The sequence below is a fragment of the Malaclemys terrapin genome, chromosome 15 (assembly GCF_027887155.1).
Source record: "Malaclemys terrapin pileata isolate rMalTer1 chromosome 15, rMalTer1.hap1, whole genome shotgun sequence".
Lineage (NCBI taxonomy): Eukaryota > Metazoa > Chordata > Testudines > Emydidae > Malaclemys > Malaclemys terrapin.
Window position 1 is genome coordinate 27,399,991 of NC_071519.1, and position 17,770 is coordinate 27,417,760.

General features: G+C 42.9%; 1 protein-coding gene across 1 annotated transcript in view; it reads right to left on the minus strand.

The window, feature by feature from the left end:
- LOC128823166 (tubulin-specific chaperone cofactor E-like protein) overlaps nucleotides 1-17,770 on the minus strand; it is a 96,877-nt gene that overhangs the window by 40,745 nt on the left and 38,362 nt on the right. The window contains exons 9-14 of the mRNA XM_054005289.1: nucleotides 16,784-16,848; nucleotides 13,575-13,708; nucleotides 12,228-12,515; nucleotides 4,567-4,704; nucleotides 3,358-3,523; nucleotides 93-505 (exon numbers count right to left, since the gene is read on the minus strand). Of these exons, the coding sequence (XP_053861264.1) occupies nucleotides 93-505; nucleotides 3,358-3,523; nucleotides 4,567-4,704; nucleotides 12,228-12,515; nucleotides 13,575-13,708; nucleotides 16,784-16,848 (1,204 nt within the window). The remainder of the gene's footprint in view (nucleotides 1-92; nucleotides 506-3,357; nucleotides 3,524-4,566; nucleotides 4,705-12,227; nucleotides 12,516-13,574; nucleotides 13,709-16,783; nucleotides 16,849-17,770) is intronic.

Here is a 17,770-nt window from a genome sequence, read left to right on the forward strand (position 1 = left end):
TCATAGACCCGCTGACTTCAACAGAGCTACAACACTTTGCACCAGCCGAGGATCTGACCCAAGGAGTTTTCTTTCTTTGCTGGGGCTCTTACCTTAACTTTCCCAAAGCTCCCTTTGGGGATAACAATCTTGTGAGAATAAACCTCCACCGAGATATCCTTCAACCAGGAGACAGAGGAGCCACCTCGGTTCTCATTCTTGGCCTCCACGCTGAAGAAGGGTAGGTTAGATTCTGGCCAGCACTGCCGGGTGAGGAGGTAGGCGCAGGAACCCTGGAAGTGAAAGAGGAAGCCATCGAAGGTGTGGTAGTGTGGGTCTCCGAACACCACGCAGGTGCTGCTCTCCACCGGCATGCATTGGTAGAACTTGTCCTTCGGCTCACACACTTCGTAGGGGCCGCAAGCCATCTCCTGGCAGAAGATCTCATTGTTAAAGTCCAGGCAACGACATTTGGTGGAGCAGTTGGCGTTGTCCCAGAATATCTCGCCTGGATGGAGAAACTGCCCTAAAAGAACCCCACATTGCGTTACTTGTCAGAACAGAGGACCCGTGACACGACTTAGAAGAACAATCAAGAGTTCCAAGTCATTTGTTCTTTCTGATCTGGGTCCAACACTGGGAAAGTTTACTGGCCCTGAAAGCAGGACCACCAGCTCAATACATTTCTAACAGGGCATCCCATGTGATGTTACTTCCCATATCACACCACCCTCTAAATTATAACACGTCACAGCCCAATTCAGCAAAGCATTGGAAACACGTGCTTAATTTTAAGCAGGTGAGAAGTCCCACTGAAGTCAATGGTGCTACTCATATGCTTAACATTAAGTATGTGCTTCGGTGAATCATGACCTCTGTTATTGATGGGCAAAATCAGGTAGATTTTCTAGTTTTGAGAACTGCTCAGACTATTTTGGGGAGAGGGGAGTGTACAGAACTAGTCTGGGTTCATGAACCTTTTCTCCCTGGAATTTGAAGTCATTTGTGCTTAGTATATTGCAATATATTAAGTCAACCTGTTTTGGTTACTCTTTATAATAGTGACAGTGAATCCACTGTAATTATTCTGTAATTACTCTAATTAATCCTTTTGATAGCTGTAGTTACTAATTTCACACAACTGGAAGGTGACAGAGTAATTATGGAACAAACACAACATCGTCAATGTACCTGAATTCTAAAAAAATACAATATACTAACTATAAAACCAAAGGCATATTAATAAGTAATTCCATAACATAGTTGCCCTTGGGTTATATGAATTAGCAATGATTAATTATCAAACAGCATAAAAGCAGTGTAACTACACTGTATTGTGAAGTCTATTGCACGTTTTTCTAGCTGAATGGAGACCTGAAAGGAGGGAGGAAGATCTAAGAATTTAGACTGGCAAAAGCAAGTGTCTTTTTTTTTCCCTGTAGAGTCTCTCTCTCCTCCATCTGCTCCCTCTTCACAACCTCTCTCTATTTGTTTTTCACTCTGCCCACCCTCTGCTCATCTCTTCCCTGGATTTTCCTCTCTCTCACGCTCTCTGTTCTTTTTCTTTCCACAGAAAAATCTCTCCTAAACATAATGAGACCCCAATGATGCTTGCTTTGGAGCCAACCTTCCAAGCCCACAATATTCGAGTGGGTTCCAAATTAGGCAAAACAAACCTGCTCAGACCCACTTCCTATCACTGAAAATCTGAGATTCTTTTCTTACAAATGGCATTGAGCTGTCAGCTGTGATTTCCATATTCATCTAAGGGATTTAGATGCACTGCTTTCATTAACCTGAAGACGGAACTGTGGGCCTAAGTCCCTTTGAAAATTTCAGCCTTCATTCTGAGCATTGGTGGGTCAAGTTTATAACATAAGAACGGCCATACTGCATCAGACCAAAGGTCCATCTAACCCAGTATCCTGTCTTCCAACAGTGGCCAATGCCAGGTGCCCCAGATGGAATGAAGAGAACAAGTAATCATCAAGTGATCCATCCGCTGTTGCCCATTCCCAGCTTCCAGCAGACAGAGGCTAGGGCCATTATCCCTGCTGTACATCAGACCTTGAACTTTTTTAGGGGCTACACAGGCCCTTTGGACTAGCAGAGCTAATCAGCACTAGTCGAGGGCTGCATATAAACAAACTGCAGATCTCAGACCAGTATACATTTTCAATCCTTGACATTTCCGGCTTCCAGCAGTGAGTGAAAATTCTCTCTTGTTAGAAAGATTTCAGAAGCGAAAGAGACACTCGAGACCGTTTTATTTGTAAAATCATAATGCAATAATCTCTATGCCGCCAAGTCCCCTGGTATCACAATGAGCGCTTCTATCACTTTATACCTATGCACGGTCAGTAGCATACAAACATACCCAGCAGGTTGTGCAGGGCCATTGAATTTATCCTATGCATAAAAGCAGCAATCCATAATTCAGAAGCAAGGGAAAGGAAATCAGAGTATTGTCTTTTTACACCGATGGCATTTCCATCAGGCCAGCCAGGAAAGTCTCTTTTGCTGTTGTTTCTCTAGCTTATCTGCAATGCCAAAAGTACAGGGATCTCAATCCTTACTGAGAATTTAAACCCCTAGTTTCACAGGTTTATAACTTTGAGGTGGGGGAAATGTAGGCTTTTAATTACAGTCAGATACTAAAAAATCACAGAAGGACGGGAACAAGGCCAGCGTATATTATAGCTTCCCATTGACATTAATGAGTTACACAGCCATATGCGAGACAAAAGAACAGACTCACAGCTCTTTATGGGTCCATTCGCCCCTTTTAAAATGCTGTGAAGTTAGGCCTTCCCCACACTAGCAAATTGTCCTAATTACAATCACCGGTGCCAAACGCAGCCACTGGTGTAGCTGCCGCAGTGCAAACCTCTAGTGGAGACAGGGAAAGCCGCTATTTGCACTAGCCCTGCCTGAACCCAGACGAAGCTGCCCCAGTGCAAATCGCAATGTATAGTGGTTTACCCAATCTACACCACTAAGGGTTTGCTACCCAGGGATGAAGTCTTGGCCTTACTGGCAAAACTTCCATTGACCACAACAGGGTCTGGATTTCATCCCTGGCATCAGGTGACCATCATTAGAAAATGTAGTGACTTGCGCAGGGTCCTACAGTGACTCAGAACTAGAAGCAAAGTCTCCTGACTCGCACTCCCACACTCTCACCACTAGGCCATTCTGCCTTCCAAAGAGGCAGCCTCTATCCCAGAGTGTTTACAATCTGCCTTTACACATGTTGCAGAGAATACGAGCATTATAATAGCAAAGCAACAGCAGCAGCATATTCTGTCATTAACTTTCAAACTGGATCGTCTTGTGTTATATGGTAAACTTCAAAGACATGAAAGAAGCAACTTTTACCTCTCAGGCTGCAGCCATTGGCTGGGTCAATTTCTCTCCCATCTATTTTGAATACCCAGCGTCCAGGGACATTAACATTGGTTGTATCTTTGATATTGATTATCTCTGGGGTTCTGGAACCGGGAATGCTAAAATAATTGGTGCTATTTCCACCGTTGAATCCTGCCTGGAACACAGAAAGAGCAAAATTGATCTGAAAACACAGAGATCATCCTTCCCTTAAGTCTGTTCTGTCTCATATTTCTTGCCATCGCTGATGTTAATAACCCTGATTTCTCTGTACATTTTGCAGTTGATTATCTTGTGTTCACCTCCCCTCTCCACTGTGATCACCATAAAATCCCGATGGCAACTACAGCAACTCAGTACATAGAAAAGTCACACCGGGAAACTAATTGGAACTGATTAATTTTTTTTTAACCTAAACTTTTTTTATTATTACTACCGTATTTTAAATACAAAAAAGGCTATTTGGCCAAAAGGAAATCTTTTGTTTGTGGTTGTTTTCTTTGTCTGTTTGTTTTTGACAAATTGAAAATTATTTTTTGTTTTGCTTTTTCAAAACCAAACATTTTCGGTAAAAATCCTGTTGTCTTCAATTTTCAGAAACAAAACAAAACAAAACTTTCTTTTTCTTTTGGATTTTCAATGAAAAGCCAAACAATTTTTGGAAGGAAGGAAGGAAGGAAGGAGAGAAAAGAGAAAGGAAAAGGGAGTGCGAGGGGATGGATGGAGATGAAGGGATAAGAGGTTTTTTTTAATTAAAAAAAATTGGTACTTTTCAGCCAGCTCTCAATTTCACGTATTTTTAGCTACCTTTACAATGTTAGGTGTTTAGCTTTTATCAACAGGATTAAAACACACAGTTTCCTTCTGCTGGTTATTTCATATCTCTCCTATTCCCCCTTCAGTCTGGGAAGAAGAAAGAAAACCAGCACCATGTGACCAGCCAGGTCTCCTCCGTTCACCAGCAAGTGCCCTGTAAACCAAATGGTCTACAGACCCCGAATGGATCATCAAGCAGGAACCTCGACTGTTTAAGCTAAACGACCTGGTCTAGCCACTAAAGGAGGACAAAAGCCATGCTGCGTTAAGGCGGGTCACGTCTTCACTAGATCATATTTCTCTGCTGACGCTGTCAGAACAAGGAAGGTTGGAGGTTAGAGCATAAACAAAGATGACAGTGAAGATGCACAGTAAGAGCCTTACCTGGGCCATCACTCCACCGAGTCCGGTTAAAGGATCTCCCCCACTTGCTGTTCCAGTGGTCCACATGATTTCTTCATAATTAAACATAGCAAACGTGGACACCCCATCTGAAATCAGGAGAGCTTGAAAGGTGTTCACCTGTTTAAAACAGAGACAGGCATATTCACAAAGTGAGATCATCCACCCACAGCTTTTGCGCCATTTTTCTGTGCTCGCTTCTTCTGCGTCAATCCCATATGAAATGCAATAGGGAAGATTGATAATTAAACAGCAAAAGCTAAGCATGGTATAGCATGCCACCCAACAGCTGATTCAATCCCCCTTAACTGCATCCATAGCTTTCCAGAGCATAATTCCATCTGGGACACCATGGAAGACAGATTAAATCTGTGATCTATTTTAGCACCGATAGATGGCAGCATGAGAACAAGAACTGAGAAAGCAATCAGCCGGGCTTGGATTGCTGCAACCTGTTATCTTAGCGTTATTCTATCTCAGCTTTATTCATCAGTGTTATCTTACTGGGTTACTTTCCCCATTCAGATGCTATAATAATATTAACAATGGCTTCTATAACAGTAAACAGTGTATTGTACCCAAGGAAATCTTGCTTTCCCAAGCTGCAGGAATCCCAGACCAATCTGCAAAAATGTATTGACAACATTCACATTGTTTTTAAATGATTCTTCAATCTTTAACTATCTATATTTCAGATAAATTCATTCAGCAACAAGCCAGCACCCCATGCTAGGAGGAGGTACTTTGTCATCTTCTAAAGAGGACATAAAATGAGCTCTTGACCATAGAATCCCAGAGCATTGTCCATAAAGTCCTGTCCTACCTGGGTCCACATGAGCTAATCTTGCATCCCTGGGAATCCAGTTAAAGGATCTGCCTATAAAAGTATACTGGCAAATTCCACCTGAAGTAATTCAACCTTACCCATCTAAATTCCACCTGCATTTCCAATTGGATATGGTATCCTTCACTTCCTGTCCTAAACCATTCTATTTTGGTCACTCTATGCTAATTAATAGTCATGCTTCCCTCCCAAGAGTGGCTGCATTTCAGTGGTGGGTGAAATTGACCACGTACGTTCCCGCACTTATTTGACAGGGATATTGTGTGTCTAATGAATCAAGGTCTGGAAAAGTGGTTTGAGATCTTTGCGTGAAAAGCGGCTAAAGTAGTGCACCGTATTATCATGTAACATTAAAAAGTCCAGATGACTGATCCAGAACCAGAGCCTCAACAGATGTGAGCTGATTCAGCTCCACTGAAATCTAGGTAGCTATGCCAATTTACACAAGCAGGGATCTGGTTCACTGTAAAATGGGCCATGTCAAAGGGATATTGGTTTTGTATAGACTTCTGATGGTCAATTCATGCCATTTTTAATTTTTGTTTAAAGTGAATCCATTGTTTTGACCATCATTTTAAAAAGAAGCCAGAGGCCCAAATTCATTCTGTTTCATGATTCATTAATTATTATTATTAGTGTGGTGGTAGCTTCCAGCAGCCCCAGTAATAGAGCAGGACCCCATTGTGCTAGGCGGTGTACAAGGAGAGAACCCAAAGATGGTCTCTGCCCCGAAGAGTTTGCAGTCTAATTATAAGACAATAGGCAACAGATGGCTGCAGACAGACCAATGGGGGAGTACAAGGAAACAGTGAGACAAAATTGGTCAGCACAATAGGCTGTGGTATCAGAACACCAATGGCCTAACCACTGTCATGAGTGTTGTAGGCATCAGAACAACGGAGAGTTTGAAGAAGGATAATGAGGTAGATTTGCAGATGTGAATGAGGAGCTCCTCCCAGACGTGAGGGGCAGCATGGGAGACTGCGTGAAAATTTAACAAGTGGGTGACAGAGGCTGACACCATTGACCAATCGGCAGTGGGAGTTGACATTTCGATAGTGAATGAGAGATGACAGGTAGGGGTGAGGATATGCCTGGAACGGCGCTGAAGACAAGCACTTTGTGTTTGACGTGATGGAGATGGTTGAGCTACTGTCTTTAATGGTGTTAGATCAGGGATAAAGCATGCCCAATAAATCTGAAAACCCGCTCCAGAGTGGGAAAGAAATACTTTCCTAACTTAAACTGACATTTTTACTGATTTTTTTTTTTATATACTGACAGTCAATTTTTTTTAACCCAGCCAGTATATTTCCTGGTCTTTGCCAACTCAATTTCCAAACTGCAAGGTATGAAACTTAAAAGGTATAAAATCTATAGCTTGCAGTGCCTGTAGGAATGCAGAACATGATGGGGGGAAAAATCTTCCTCTCCGGATGTGATTTTCCACTGAGTGCAGCCAGCTCCATAAAAGTGATATTCCCCCCAGTGAATCATGATCAGGCATGGTCCAAAGCCCACTGAAGCCAATGAAAAGATCCCATTGACACCAGAGGACACTAGATCAGGCCCTTAAGGTGTAGGTCTGCCTTAAAAGGGTTTACATAAAAATAGCACCTTTTTACCCAACCAGTTTACTCCCACTGGGTCCAATTGTGCTTCCAGGGAAGTCAATGTTAATGTTCCAATTGATGTCAATGATTCGTGAGAGGTCATTGTCACAGTCTAGTTGGCCTTGGTGAGGCCTCTGTTGGAGTACTGGGTCTTCTTGTGGGTGTCACCCTTTAAGACAGACGTCGACAAATTGGAGGGAATCCAGAGGAGAGCAACAAAAACCATCAAAGCTTTAGAAAACCTGACCTATGAGGAAAGGCTAAGGAAGATGGGCCTGTTGAGTCTTGAGAAAAGAAGACTGAAGGGGTGGGGGTGGGGAACCCTGATAACAATCTTCAAATATCACAAGGGCTGCTTTGAAGGGGGATCAATTGTTCTCCATGTCCACTGGAAGTAGGACAAGACGTAATCGGCATAATCTGCGGCAAGGGAGATTTAGGTTAGATAGTAGGAAAAAAATTCTACCTATAAGGATAGTTAAGCACTGGTTCGGGTTCCCGAGGGAGGTTGTGGAATCTCCCTCATTTTAAGAGCAGGTTAGACAAACACTGGTCAGGGGTGATCTAGGTTTACTTGGAACTGCAGGCAGGGCCGGCGCTTCCACTAGGCGACCCTAGGATTTGGGGGGCGGCATTTTGCCGTCCTCCGCAGCAATTCGGCGGCAGGGGGGCCTTCCGCTCTGGGTCTTCGGGGCGCTTCGGCGGCGGGTTCTTCCCTCACTCCGGGACCCACCGCGGAAGCACCCCGAAGACGTGGAGCAGAAGGACCCTCGCCGCCGAATGCTCTGAGGAGGAGCGCTGCCACCTAGGGCAGCAAAAACCCTGGCGCCGCTCCTGCCTGCAGGGAGGCTGACCTAGATGACCCTTTGAAGTCTGTTCAAGCTCTACATTTCTGTGATTCAGGCTTGGCTCCCTGTGAGAATTCAGAGCGAGATCTGCCGGCTTTAGAGACAAAAATGAAGCTTCGACCTTGACAGCTGATCAGGGAGGGTGACGGGTGCACCTGTGTGGAGCTCTACTCATGTCAATGGGGCTCTGCGGACTGCAGGAGTCCACCCCTGCAGAGCCAGCAGAGCTAAGAGACCGTGGGCTGGGCCCCACTCATTTCATACAGTCTACACAGATAAGGAAGGCTGCTCCTGCAGCCCGTGACTCAAAAAATCTGGATCCAATTCCCAGCGGTGTCGCAGACTCCCTATGTGACCTTCAGCAAATCACTGCAGAACTTCCCACTTCTGCCAAGGGGGGATTAACAATCCTTCCTTTCTCCCACCCCTCGTCTGTCCTGTCTATATAGATTATAAACTCTGATGCAGAGGCTGGCTCTTACTATGGGTATGTACAGCGCCTAGCACGTGGGGCCCTGGTTTTGGCCGAGACCACCAGGCACTGCCATGCTATTACTAAAATAATCAAACTAAGTTCCAGTCAGTTAAACATGTGCAAAGCCGCCGAAGATGAGGGCGCACAGGCGTCACTGAGATCCAATGTGGCCAGCAGAACCATTATCATCGGAAATGACGCACTCCGACAGAAAGTTCCCGTTTGAATCTCAGAACTGAAGAGTTTGCAGCACGAACTGGCAGGAGACACCTCTTGTCAACAGAGCATATTTGATCCAGAGTCACAATAACCATGGAATTCCAGATAAAGCTGGGTGAAAAAACTGATTTTTCGATTCACTGGCAATCCTGAAAAATTCCCTCCAGCCGCCCCCCCAACCCCCCGCTCCATTTTTTATATCTCTTCAATCCGAAACCACGATTTTTCAAAAACCTTCATGAATCAAAAAGTGGGGAAAAAAATCATTTTTGGCTTGAACAACACAGTGCATTGAAAGGGAACAAAATGTTTCGTTTTGACTGCAATATTTAACAACTATTTTTTTAACAAAATGAAATGAAATTTCAAAACAAAACATCATTTTGAACCACAAAATCAAAATGTTTCATTTAGAAAATGTTGACAGGAAACAAATCAATTGGCGGGGGGTGGGGGAGTGTGTGGAAGACAGGTGTTGACCAAAATAATTTAGCAAAATCAAGACGAATTCTCAAAGCGTTTCAGTGTCTCCAAATCTGCATTTTTGGCTGAAAAAGTTTTCAGCTGAAAATTTTGGCCCGTCTCTAATCCCTGATGCCATTTTTACTGAGTCACTCTTCAAAGCAGGCATTACGGAGGTTTTGCACAAGTTTTCTGCATTGGGGTGAATTTCACCTTCAAAAGTTGCATATTCTATTTTATATGTAAATCAAAAGAATTCTCTGATATTATACAGGAAGGATGCTATATACCAAAATAAATTGCATTGTGTGCAATTTTCCCAGCAATACAGGGATCTCAGTACTGCTTCTGGCTCAAAACACTTTGGAACTGTGTGCCAATGAGATTAGAAAAATGCATTAAATTTCAAACAACCCTAACAAATGGAAAGGAACAGGGCTCTTTGTCATAGCTGACTTCCTAAGAGATCAGACTCCTTTGTGTTTCTGGAATTAAAGAGCAGCTAATCCAGCCAAATCATTGGCAGAGCTTTATGACCAATTATGATAAATCTTTTACTGCACTGATCGTCATTGTGATAATGCTGTCAATAATCTTTTTGATTTCCTACATCTATTTGGGATTTCAAAGCAGCTGTTCAACTCATACTCCTGAAACGTCCTGACTGCCCGCTCAGATTAACATGGCATAGAAATAAATCCAGCCACAGCCACAATAAAAACTCATAAGGTTGTTTGTACCCTGCAAAAGGTCCCCATTTTCTGTTCCCAGTCGCAGGTTTTTAAGAGAACGGATTTCAGCCAAAGATTAATTTATTGCGACTTCCTGGATTTGAGAGTTTTCTTAAGAAGCAGCTTCACTTCTGGAGCCCGTTAGGGAGAAGAGAACTTGCTTTGCCTAAGTTTGAAGCCAATGGGGCCTTGGAATTTGATTCTAGCTGAAAAATTATTGGGCTCACATTTAACTCAGAGTGGACGTGGGTGGGAGAGGAGCAGGGAGAGAGAGATACAAAATCCAGTGAGGGGAAAAATAAGATGGACAATGGAGTAGTGAGTGGGAGAAAAAGTAAGAATGAAAAGCTAAAGTCCCCCATCCTTCCTGCCCTCACAAGCCATTTGTTTCTTTCACACACACACACACACACACACACACACACACCCGTTGTACTTTGTCTTTTACTTACCCTAGACTCCACTGTGGTAGGTGCTGTACAGTCATTGAGTAAAAGATAGTCCCTAGCACCAAAGAATTTACAACCCTAAACCCTGATCCTGCAACACTCTCCATGCACACAGACTTCTACCACTCAGAGCCCCACTGAAGTCAAAAGGGGCCAACCCATGCAGATCACATCTCAGAATCAGGATATAATGCTGTACATTCTTTGGGGCAGGGCCTATACTAAATGCCTGTACAGTGCCTGGCACTACGGGGACACTACTGTAATAAAAACATCTGTAGGTTCATCTGACACAAACACTCACATTCAAGATGCTGTGCAGGGCTTTTGTTTGTGCCAGGGCAGCTGTTGGGAGGTGGTTCTATACAGAACACAGGCTTCCCTACTGTTATGTTCATGGCACACAAGCACAAAGATAAAAACATATATACTGTGCCTGGAAGGTTGCAGGGTAATGCTATTTTATTTCTTAAACTCCAGAACCCTAACACACAAGAACCCCAAACCAGAAAGAGACAAAGCAGGCTGCTCCCTTATACAGTGAACCACTACCTTGCTCTAAGCTGTCTGCCTGCTGACTGACTCCAATTGCAGGCTTCCCTACAGAGCTCCCTAGCCTGCAAGCAAGTTCAGGAAACCACTTACAAATTAAAGTGACAGCCAACAATTCCAATGCAGTTTTCAAATACCCCACATCTACCACTAGAAAAACTTGTCTTTAAACTGAATCATACTTTGGAAAAAATAAAAGACAGGGGATTAAAGGTTTGCAACCTCAGAGTTTCACTCACCCTCAAAGGGAACAAATTTCTCCTTTCCCTATTTAAAGAGAAAGCCCTGAATCAGTGTTCGGTTAATAAATATTTGGCCCTTCTTTATAAAGTGTGCAGAATCCAACCTCTGAAGCACCTTGCAAAGCAGATAAGCCTGATCTCCATTTTACAGATGGGGAAACTGAGGTACACAGAAGCTGAAGGGACTTGATCAAGACCACACAGCAAGGCATGGATAAGAAAATAGACTCCGCTCTCATATCTAATCAATATGTAATATTAATAATTAGCCATTACTCTAAGGGTACGTCTTCACTACCCACCATATTGGCGAGTAGCAATTGATTTATCCGGGATCGATATATCGCGTCTCGTTAAGACGCAATATATTGATCCCCGAACGCGCTTACCGTCGACTCCGGCACTCCACCAGAGCGAGCGGCGGTAGCGCAGTCGATGGGGGAGCTGCGGCCGTCGATCCCGCAACATCTGGACCTCAGGTAATTCGATCCAAGATACTTCGACTTCAGCTACGCTATTTGCGTAGCTGAAGTTGCGTATCTTGGATCGATCCCTCCCCCCAGTGTAGACCAGCCCTATTATGAATAAAGTCCGCAAACGAGACTGGAGCCCCACTGAGCTAGCTGCTGTACAAACACATGGTAAGAGATAATCAATCTTTCCTTTGACGAGTTCACAATATAACTAGACAAGACAGACTAAGGGTGGGAGAAAGGAAGGATTATTATCTTCATTTTACCGATGGGGCCCTGAGGACCAGAGATTAAGTGACTTGCTCAAGGTCACCCAGGACAACAGTGGCAGAGCTGGGAATTGAGCCCAGGTCTTCTGAGTCCTATCTCATCCATCTCCCCTTTAACTTAGGCCATGTCTAGAACAGGAGTGCTTTACCAGTGTAGGAATGCCTGTATACTACCCCAGCGTAGCATGCCTGGTGTGGACACAGGTTTTTTTATCAGTGTAGCAAAACCACTCCCACCAAGAGAAAGAGGTATCCTGGTAAACGTTATACAGTATAACTGCACCTCCATTAGGGGTTTCTGATGGCACTGCTCTGTTGGTCAGGATCACACCCCTTCAAACTCCGACCGACATCACTGCGCTGGAGTCTGTGGCGTGTAGGCCTGACCTCCGCCAATCCTGCTACAGAAAACAACACCCTTCCAAAATCATCACACAAGCCAAGAGATTGAAATGTTTGCCCTTACAGGGGTCGTGCTGCTGCCTCCGTAGAAGGTGACCTCCTCCCAGGTGACGACAAAGAGCCAGACGGCTGAGAAAGAGGGCAGGTTTTTGAAGTACTTCCTGATGTCTTTGGAGACTTTCTTCAGCAGGGCGGGGTCCGTGCTCTCCCTGTAGTAGATTTCTCCTCGGATTCCATTGTGGACGTCTGCCCAAAATGGAGCAATAAAGGCCCGGCCATCTGCAAGGGGGAAAGGCTCTGGGGTGAACTGGCTGACCAGCACATTGAAAGAAATCACGCCATTGTTGTTGACCTAGAAAAAGAGGAGAACGGTTTGATTTAAGCAAACCAAAGCCTTGGCTGCCAGCCGAGAACTGTCATCTTAAAATTATACCTGTGCTGATGGCATTTTTGGTGAAGGCTGGTTTTTGCAATTATGGGATGTAAATAGGCCTATCCATCTAGGTACTTATATGTCTCTCATCGCTGTAGTGAGCAAGGCCTGCTCTATGAAAGATCTTAAGCTGGGGCTAGGGAGACAGAGATCAGGAACTGCAGAGGGTACAACCCCACATAGATCTAACTGTGAAGGTTACTCAGCTGCAACAGTTCTTTGAGATGAGCCTCTGCATATCCACACCATAGGAGAATTGTTTACCAGGGAGATTTTGTGCCCGACGTAACTGGCACCAGGTCACCGGGTGCGTTCTGGTTAATCAAGTCCTTAGCAAGCAGTTCTGCAGAGTCCTCGGGACTGGACTCGTTTGACCCAAACACTTCCAGGGAGCTCAATATCTGTCATGTTAAGCACAAACCTGGCAGTGCCAAGCCTTCAGGACCACACTGGGGACATTGGTGTCTCCCACGCTGGGCACCAGACAATGGCAGCAAGTGGTTCTACTACAAGTGGGAATAGGCAAAGGCCACTTAAAATAAAAACAGAAATTATGTATTATTGGCTTCCTGTGATGCCAATGGGAAGCAGCAGCACCAGCCCAGAACTTTCTCAGGCACCCACCCTAGGGTGGAAGGAATTGTTTTTCCCCCGGCACCTCTGTATATTCTTGTTTCTTGTCATGCGACTGGAATAATTCTTATGGCGTCAAGGCTTTAGCTTTGGCATTTAATCACCTGCAAAGGTAATTTATTGCCTTTTATATTCCTTCCCCGTGAACATTAGCCCATTAAATACACCTTTGACTGTTTTAATCATAAAACCTATCAGTTCATGAAATCTAAGAACTTGTCAGGTAGGTACCAATAAATCTTCCATGTCCCGAACACCGGGAGAGCGTGCTTCAAAGGCAGCTGCTAATGAGGGGGAAGTGAGTGAAAAAGCAGTGTCTGCTACAGAGCTGCTCCCTCCACTTACATAAATGCTCCTGTATGGGACTCCAAAGAAGATGAACGGGATGGACAGCTTAATCTCAGAGGAGCTTCCATCATCCACTTTGGGGGTTTTCGTATCATTCTGCCAGAACGGATACAGAATCTCCATGGACTGAGCTGGAAGAGGACAGTATTGTTATTATAATGGTATAAGGACTGGTCCTGTTCCCACTGACTGCAATGGTACAGGATCAGGCCCACGGCATCACATCTCCTGATGCTCTTTACCTACTTTGTACTTCACCCACTACTGAAATGCAGCCACCTCTGGGGTGGAGAATGGCAGCTGGTTAATAATATGCTCCACTGCTATGCAAGAGTTTAGAACAGGGGGTGAAAAGAATAGTCTCTACAACTGAAGCTGCAGGAGGGATTTTGTATTGGTGGAACGTCGCTACCCAAACTGTAATTTGGCCAGGCATAAGCTCTGATGTCACGTCTCTTGTATAAAAAGCTACAGGGTCCTTCACGATCCCAAACGGTCAAAGCCTCTGTTTTACATCTTATTCAACATCTTCAGCAGGACAGTGTTTCCTAACACAATGGCTGGGGCATTAATTCAGTACTATCTCAGAGGGAAGAACAATGAAGAAGAGGGAGAATGGTCCAGTGGTTAGGATGCTAGCCTGCGACTCAGGAGACCCGGGGTTAATTCTCTGCTTCTCCCAGACTTCCTTTGTGATCTTGGCCAAGTTATTTAGCCTCTCTAGGCCTGAATTTCTCACGTATAAGATGGGGTTAACAGCACTGCCCAGCCTCACAGAGGTGTGTAAGGATAAATACATGAAAGATTGTGAGGAGCTCTGATATCACAATAATGGGGATACATACCTAAGATAGATGGATTTATCACCCCTTCCTGTGGCACTCTGCCTTTTTCTTTGAGCTCTTCCATTCACATAGCAACCAGGCCTGGCCTTGTTTAACTTCTGAGAGGATACTAGGGGAAAGCCTGAGATGCTATTGCTAGGATGGTTTAATCAAAAATTTCCCATTGAAATCAGGTTTTCCACTAAATAAACACTGCACAGAAGGTATCTTCTTTTCCCTTACATCTTTTGACAGAAAAAAATTAAAAAACGGTTTTCAGCCAAAGATTTTTGTCAAAAAAGTTGAATTTTTCCACTGAAAATTTTGACAAAAACTAAGCATGCTCAGTGAATTTTTCCACAGGGAATAAAACCCTATTTTCCACCTGCTCTAATTGCTAGGTATACAATAGCGGATTAGGCCTCTATAGAAAGAGCTATACAGCCAATCCTGTGCCACTCGCAGACATCGGTTATAATATAATTGTCCATTTATTTAGCCCTATGAGGTTATCTACCACAGAGGGAACACACTTTTCCTTAGCTAGAAAAGAAATGCACTGTCCTCATTATATTCAATCAATGCTGACCCGAGGAGCTAGACTCAAAACAATTCCATCTCTGTTTAAGTTGATTCAGGACATTCTTTTATCTTCTAGGTCCTAACCTGCAATTTCAGAGGCTGCTAGCTGAAGGGTGATTGCTCTGAGCCTGCGTTTTAAAGATACAGTGGGTTTTCTTCCCATTCCGTGCAAGTATAAGCCGTTCGGTTGTTGTAACATTTAAGATGCCCTTCGCTAGAATCTGGTTTATAATAGGGACAATGGGAAGCCGACCCTTTTATGAAGCTTCTAACCGATACAGCTTTCTAGCTCAAAAGAAAAATACCTTAACTGAAAGTCAAAAAATGGGCTTTTTTTTGGTGTGTGTGTGTATATATATATATATATATATATATATAAAAATAAATTTCCATGCTGGAGAGAGTTTTAAGTGGTGTGTGACAGAGTCCTGAATGCACAACTACACTTATATACATATTTTGTAAGGGCTATCACAAATATCCTGTTGCCAGGTAGTAAAATAAGTCATTTCACAGCTGTTATGTATCCAGCAGGCTATTACATCTGAGGTCACAGCTATAAATTACAGATTTTTTTTAAAGAAGTGTGATACTCAGCACAACCTTTTAAGCAATCACTTTTTAAGCACTAGCCTTGGAGTCTAACTTCGCATGTATAGCTTCTCCTATCCAAATATTCCAACAGACTTGGCCAGCAAAGGAATCTAGCCTTAATGTCCTGAGCTGCAGGCAGATATTATCCTTATTTTGCAGGTGGGGAAACTGAAACACAGTGGTTAAGTTATTTGCCCGCAGCCACACAAGTGAAACAGCAGGCATCATCAGTACCAAGACCTCAAGCCACATAGATCTAAATCTTAACCACAAGACCAGGATATCTCCCCCAAAGAAATTAAATCAGTCATGTAATACAAATATGCTGAGTTAGCATTAGCATTACAAAAATAAAAACAAACCCATCTCCCAAGATTGGTCCCATTCCACTGTTCCTGACCCTCTTGAAATCAAGTTTAAATTAAAAAAAGGAAAGCAAGAAATTTTCTAGAGATTTTCCTGTGCCTTTTACAAAACCACACAAGAAAAAAACAAAACAAAACATGGATGGAAGTTTTTTTAGAGTGAATGATCTTAATAAATGTTTCCTCAAGCGATATAAACCACAGGGAATATCAATGAGGATACACCTAAGACTTGGAATATGGATGACTCCACAAACCGAGTCGGAGCTCTAACAAAAGTAAATGAGCACACAGTTCTGTGGTAGCTTGACATCTCTGCAGACTCTTTCTACCCACCCGCCTTTCATTCTACATAAGTTATTCTGGCAGGTGAACTATCTAAACTCTAGGAATGTTTTAACGTCTTGCTTTCATGACAATTGTGATATCCTCCCAAACTCCTGAACTGTGCATGAAGAGCTCAGAAACATGTAGAGACACTTTATATTTGAAACAGAAAGGGCAAGATTTAAATTGGCCTAGCTCCTTTAATTTCGTGGAACTACGACCATTTATATGAGTTGAGGATCTGTTCCTCGCTGTGAATAAATGTCAGCCTTGCAAAATTATCATGCATATTTACCAGGCGAGGCACAAAAATCTACTTGTTTGCCCTTCGGTATTATGATTTAAAAATAAATTACCCTGCTATTGTACTTGCTCTCAGACAAGTGTCTGAGTAGAATTTTGCAAGGTTTTCTAGGCACATGAAGTTTGCATGTAGCAAATTTCTGAGGCAAGCGCTTTCCTATTGTAAATGTAGAGTATCAGTATCCGAGGACCAAAAGTCAGAAATACTAACCTTGCTGCCGTACAATCATGAACACAAAGGCCACCCAGGTTCTAATGAGTGACGGATAATTCATCCTAAAGGAGGGGGGGAAAAAAGAGCAACTAATCATCAATCCAAAACCAGATCTGCTAAGCAAATCTCAGGCTAATGGTGCCTTGTAATTATGTGATTGCTCCAGAGATGCAGAAAATTGGGAAATGTAGGTCCTTACCCATGAACTAGACCAAAAATGACGAGCTAGTTAGGTAGTATAATGAAATCACTGATGATAAAACAACTTGCCCTTCAGGTATTTTCAGGGTATATGTACATGATTTCAGAAATCAGAAATGAACCAGTATGTTGGAATTAATGAATAGCACCCATCTCCCAGTGTGTATTCAATCCCCTTATTAATCCAACACAATTCTTTGCTGATCTGCTTCATGTGAGGATATTACTGCAGGCTTTAAGATGAATAGCTTTTCATTGTAAGAAAATGAGAGCAAATTATAAACGGTAGGGTGTTCATATAGTTAGAAGACTTCAAATGTTGGTTTAACTAATCTTTTGTACTGGGTGGTAATACAATGATCACTTAATATTTTTGATTGGTGTGAAGGAAGCACAAACATGTACACAGCTTGACAACTTCCTTGCTATACAGAAATCAACTATATACAGAAATGAGGAAATGTATCTGGGCAAATTAAAGAGAAATTTTGTGTGGTATTTTAATTTCTTTTATGCCTACTATAATTTGTTTTACATTATTAATCAAAGAGGAAGTATGACTACAATAGCTGCTTTGATTTCATTACTTTATCATTTCTATTCATTAAACAGAGGGAAAGGTTTTTTATATACCACTTATATAAAGCTACAGTGTATACACAATACACACTGTGGGTGTATGAAATATGTATGATCAGATTCAAGTATAAATTATATAGTGATCTATTTATACACAGACATAATAATCACACTTCTATATTAAATATATATCTATTCATGCAT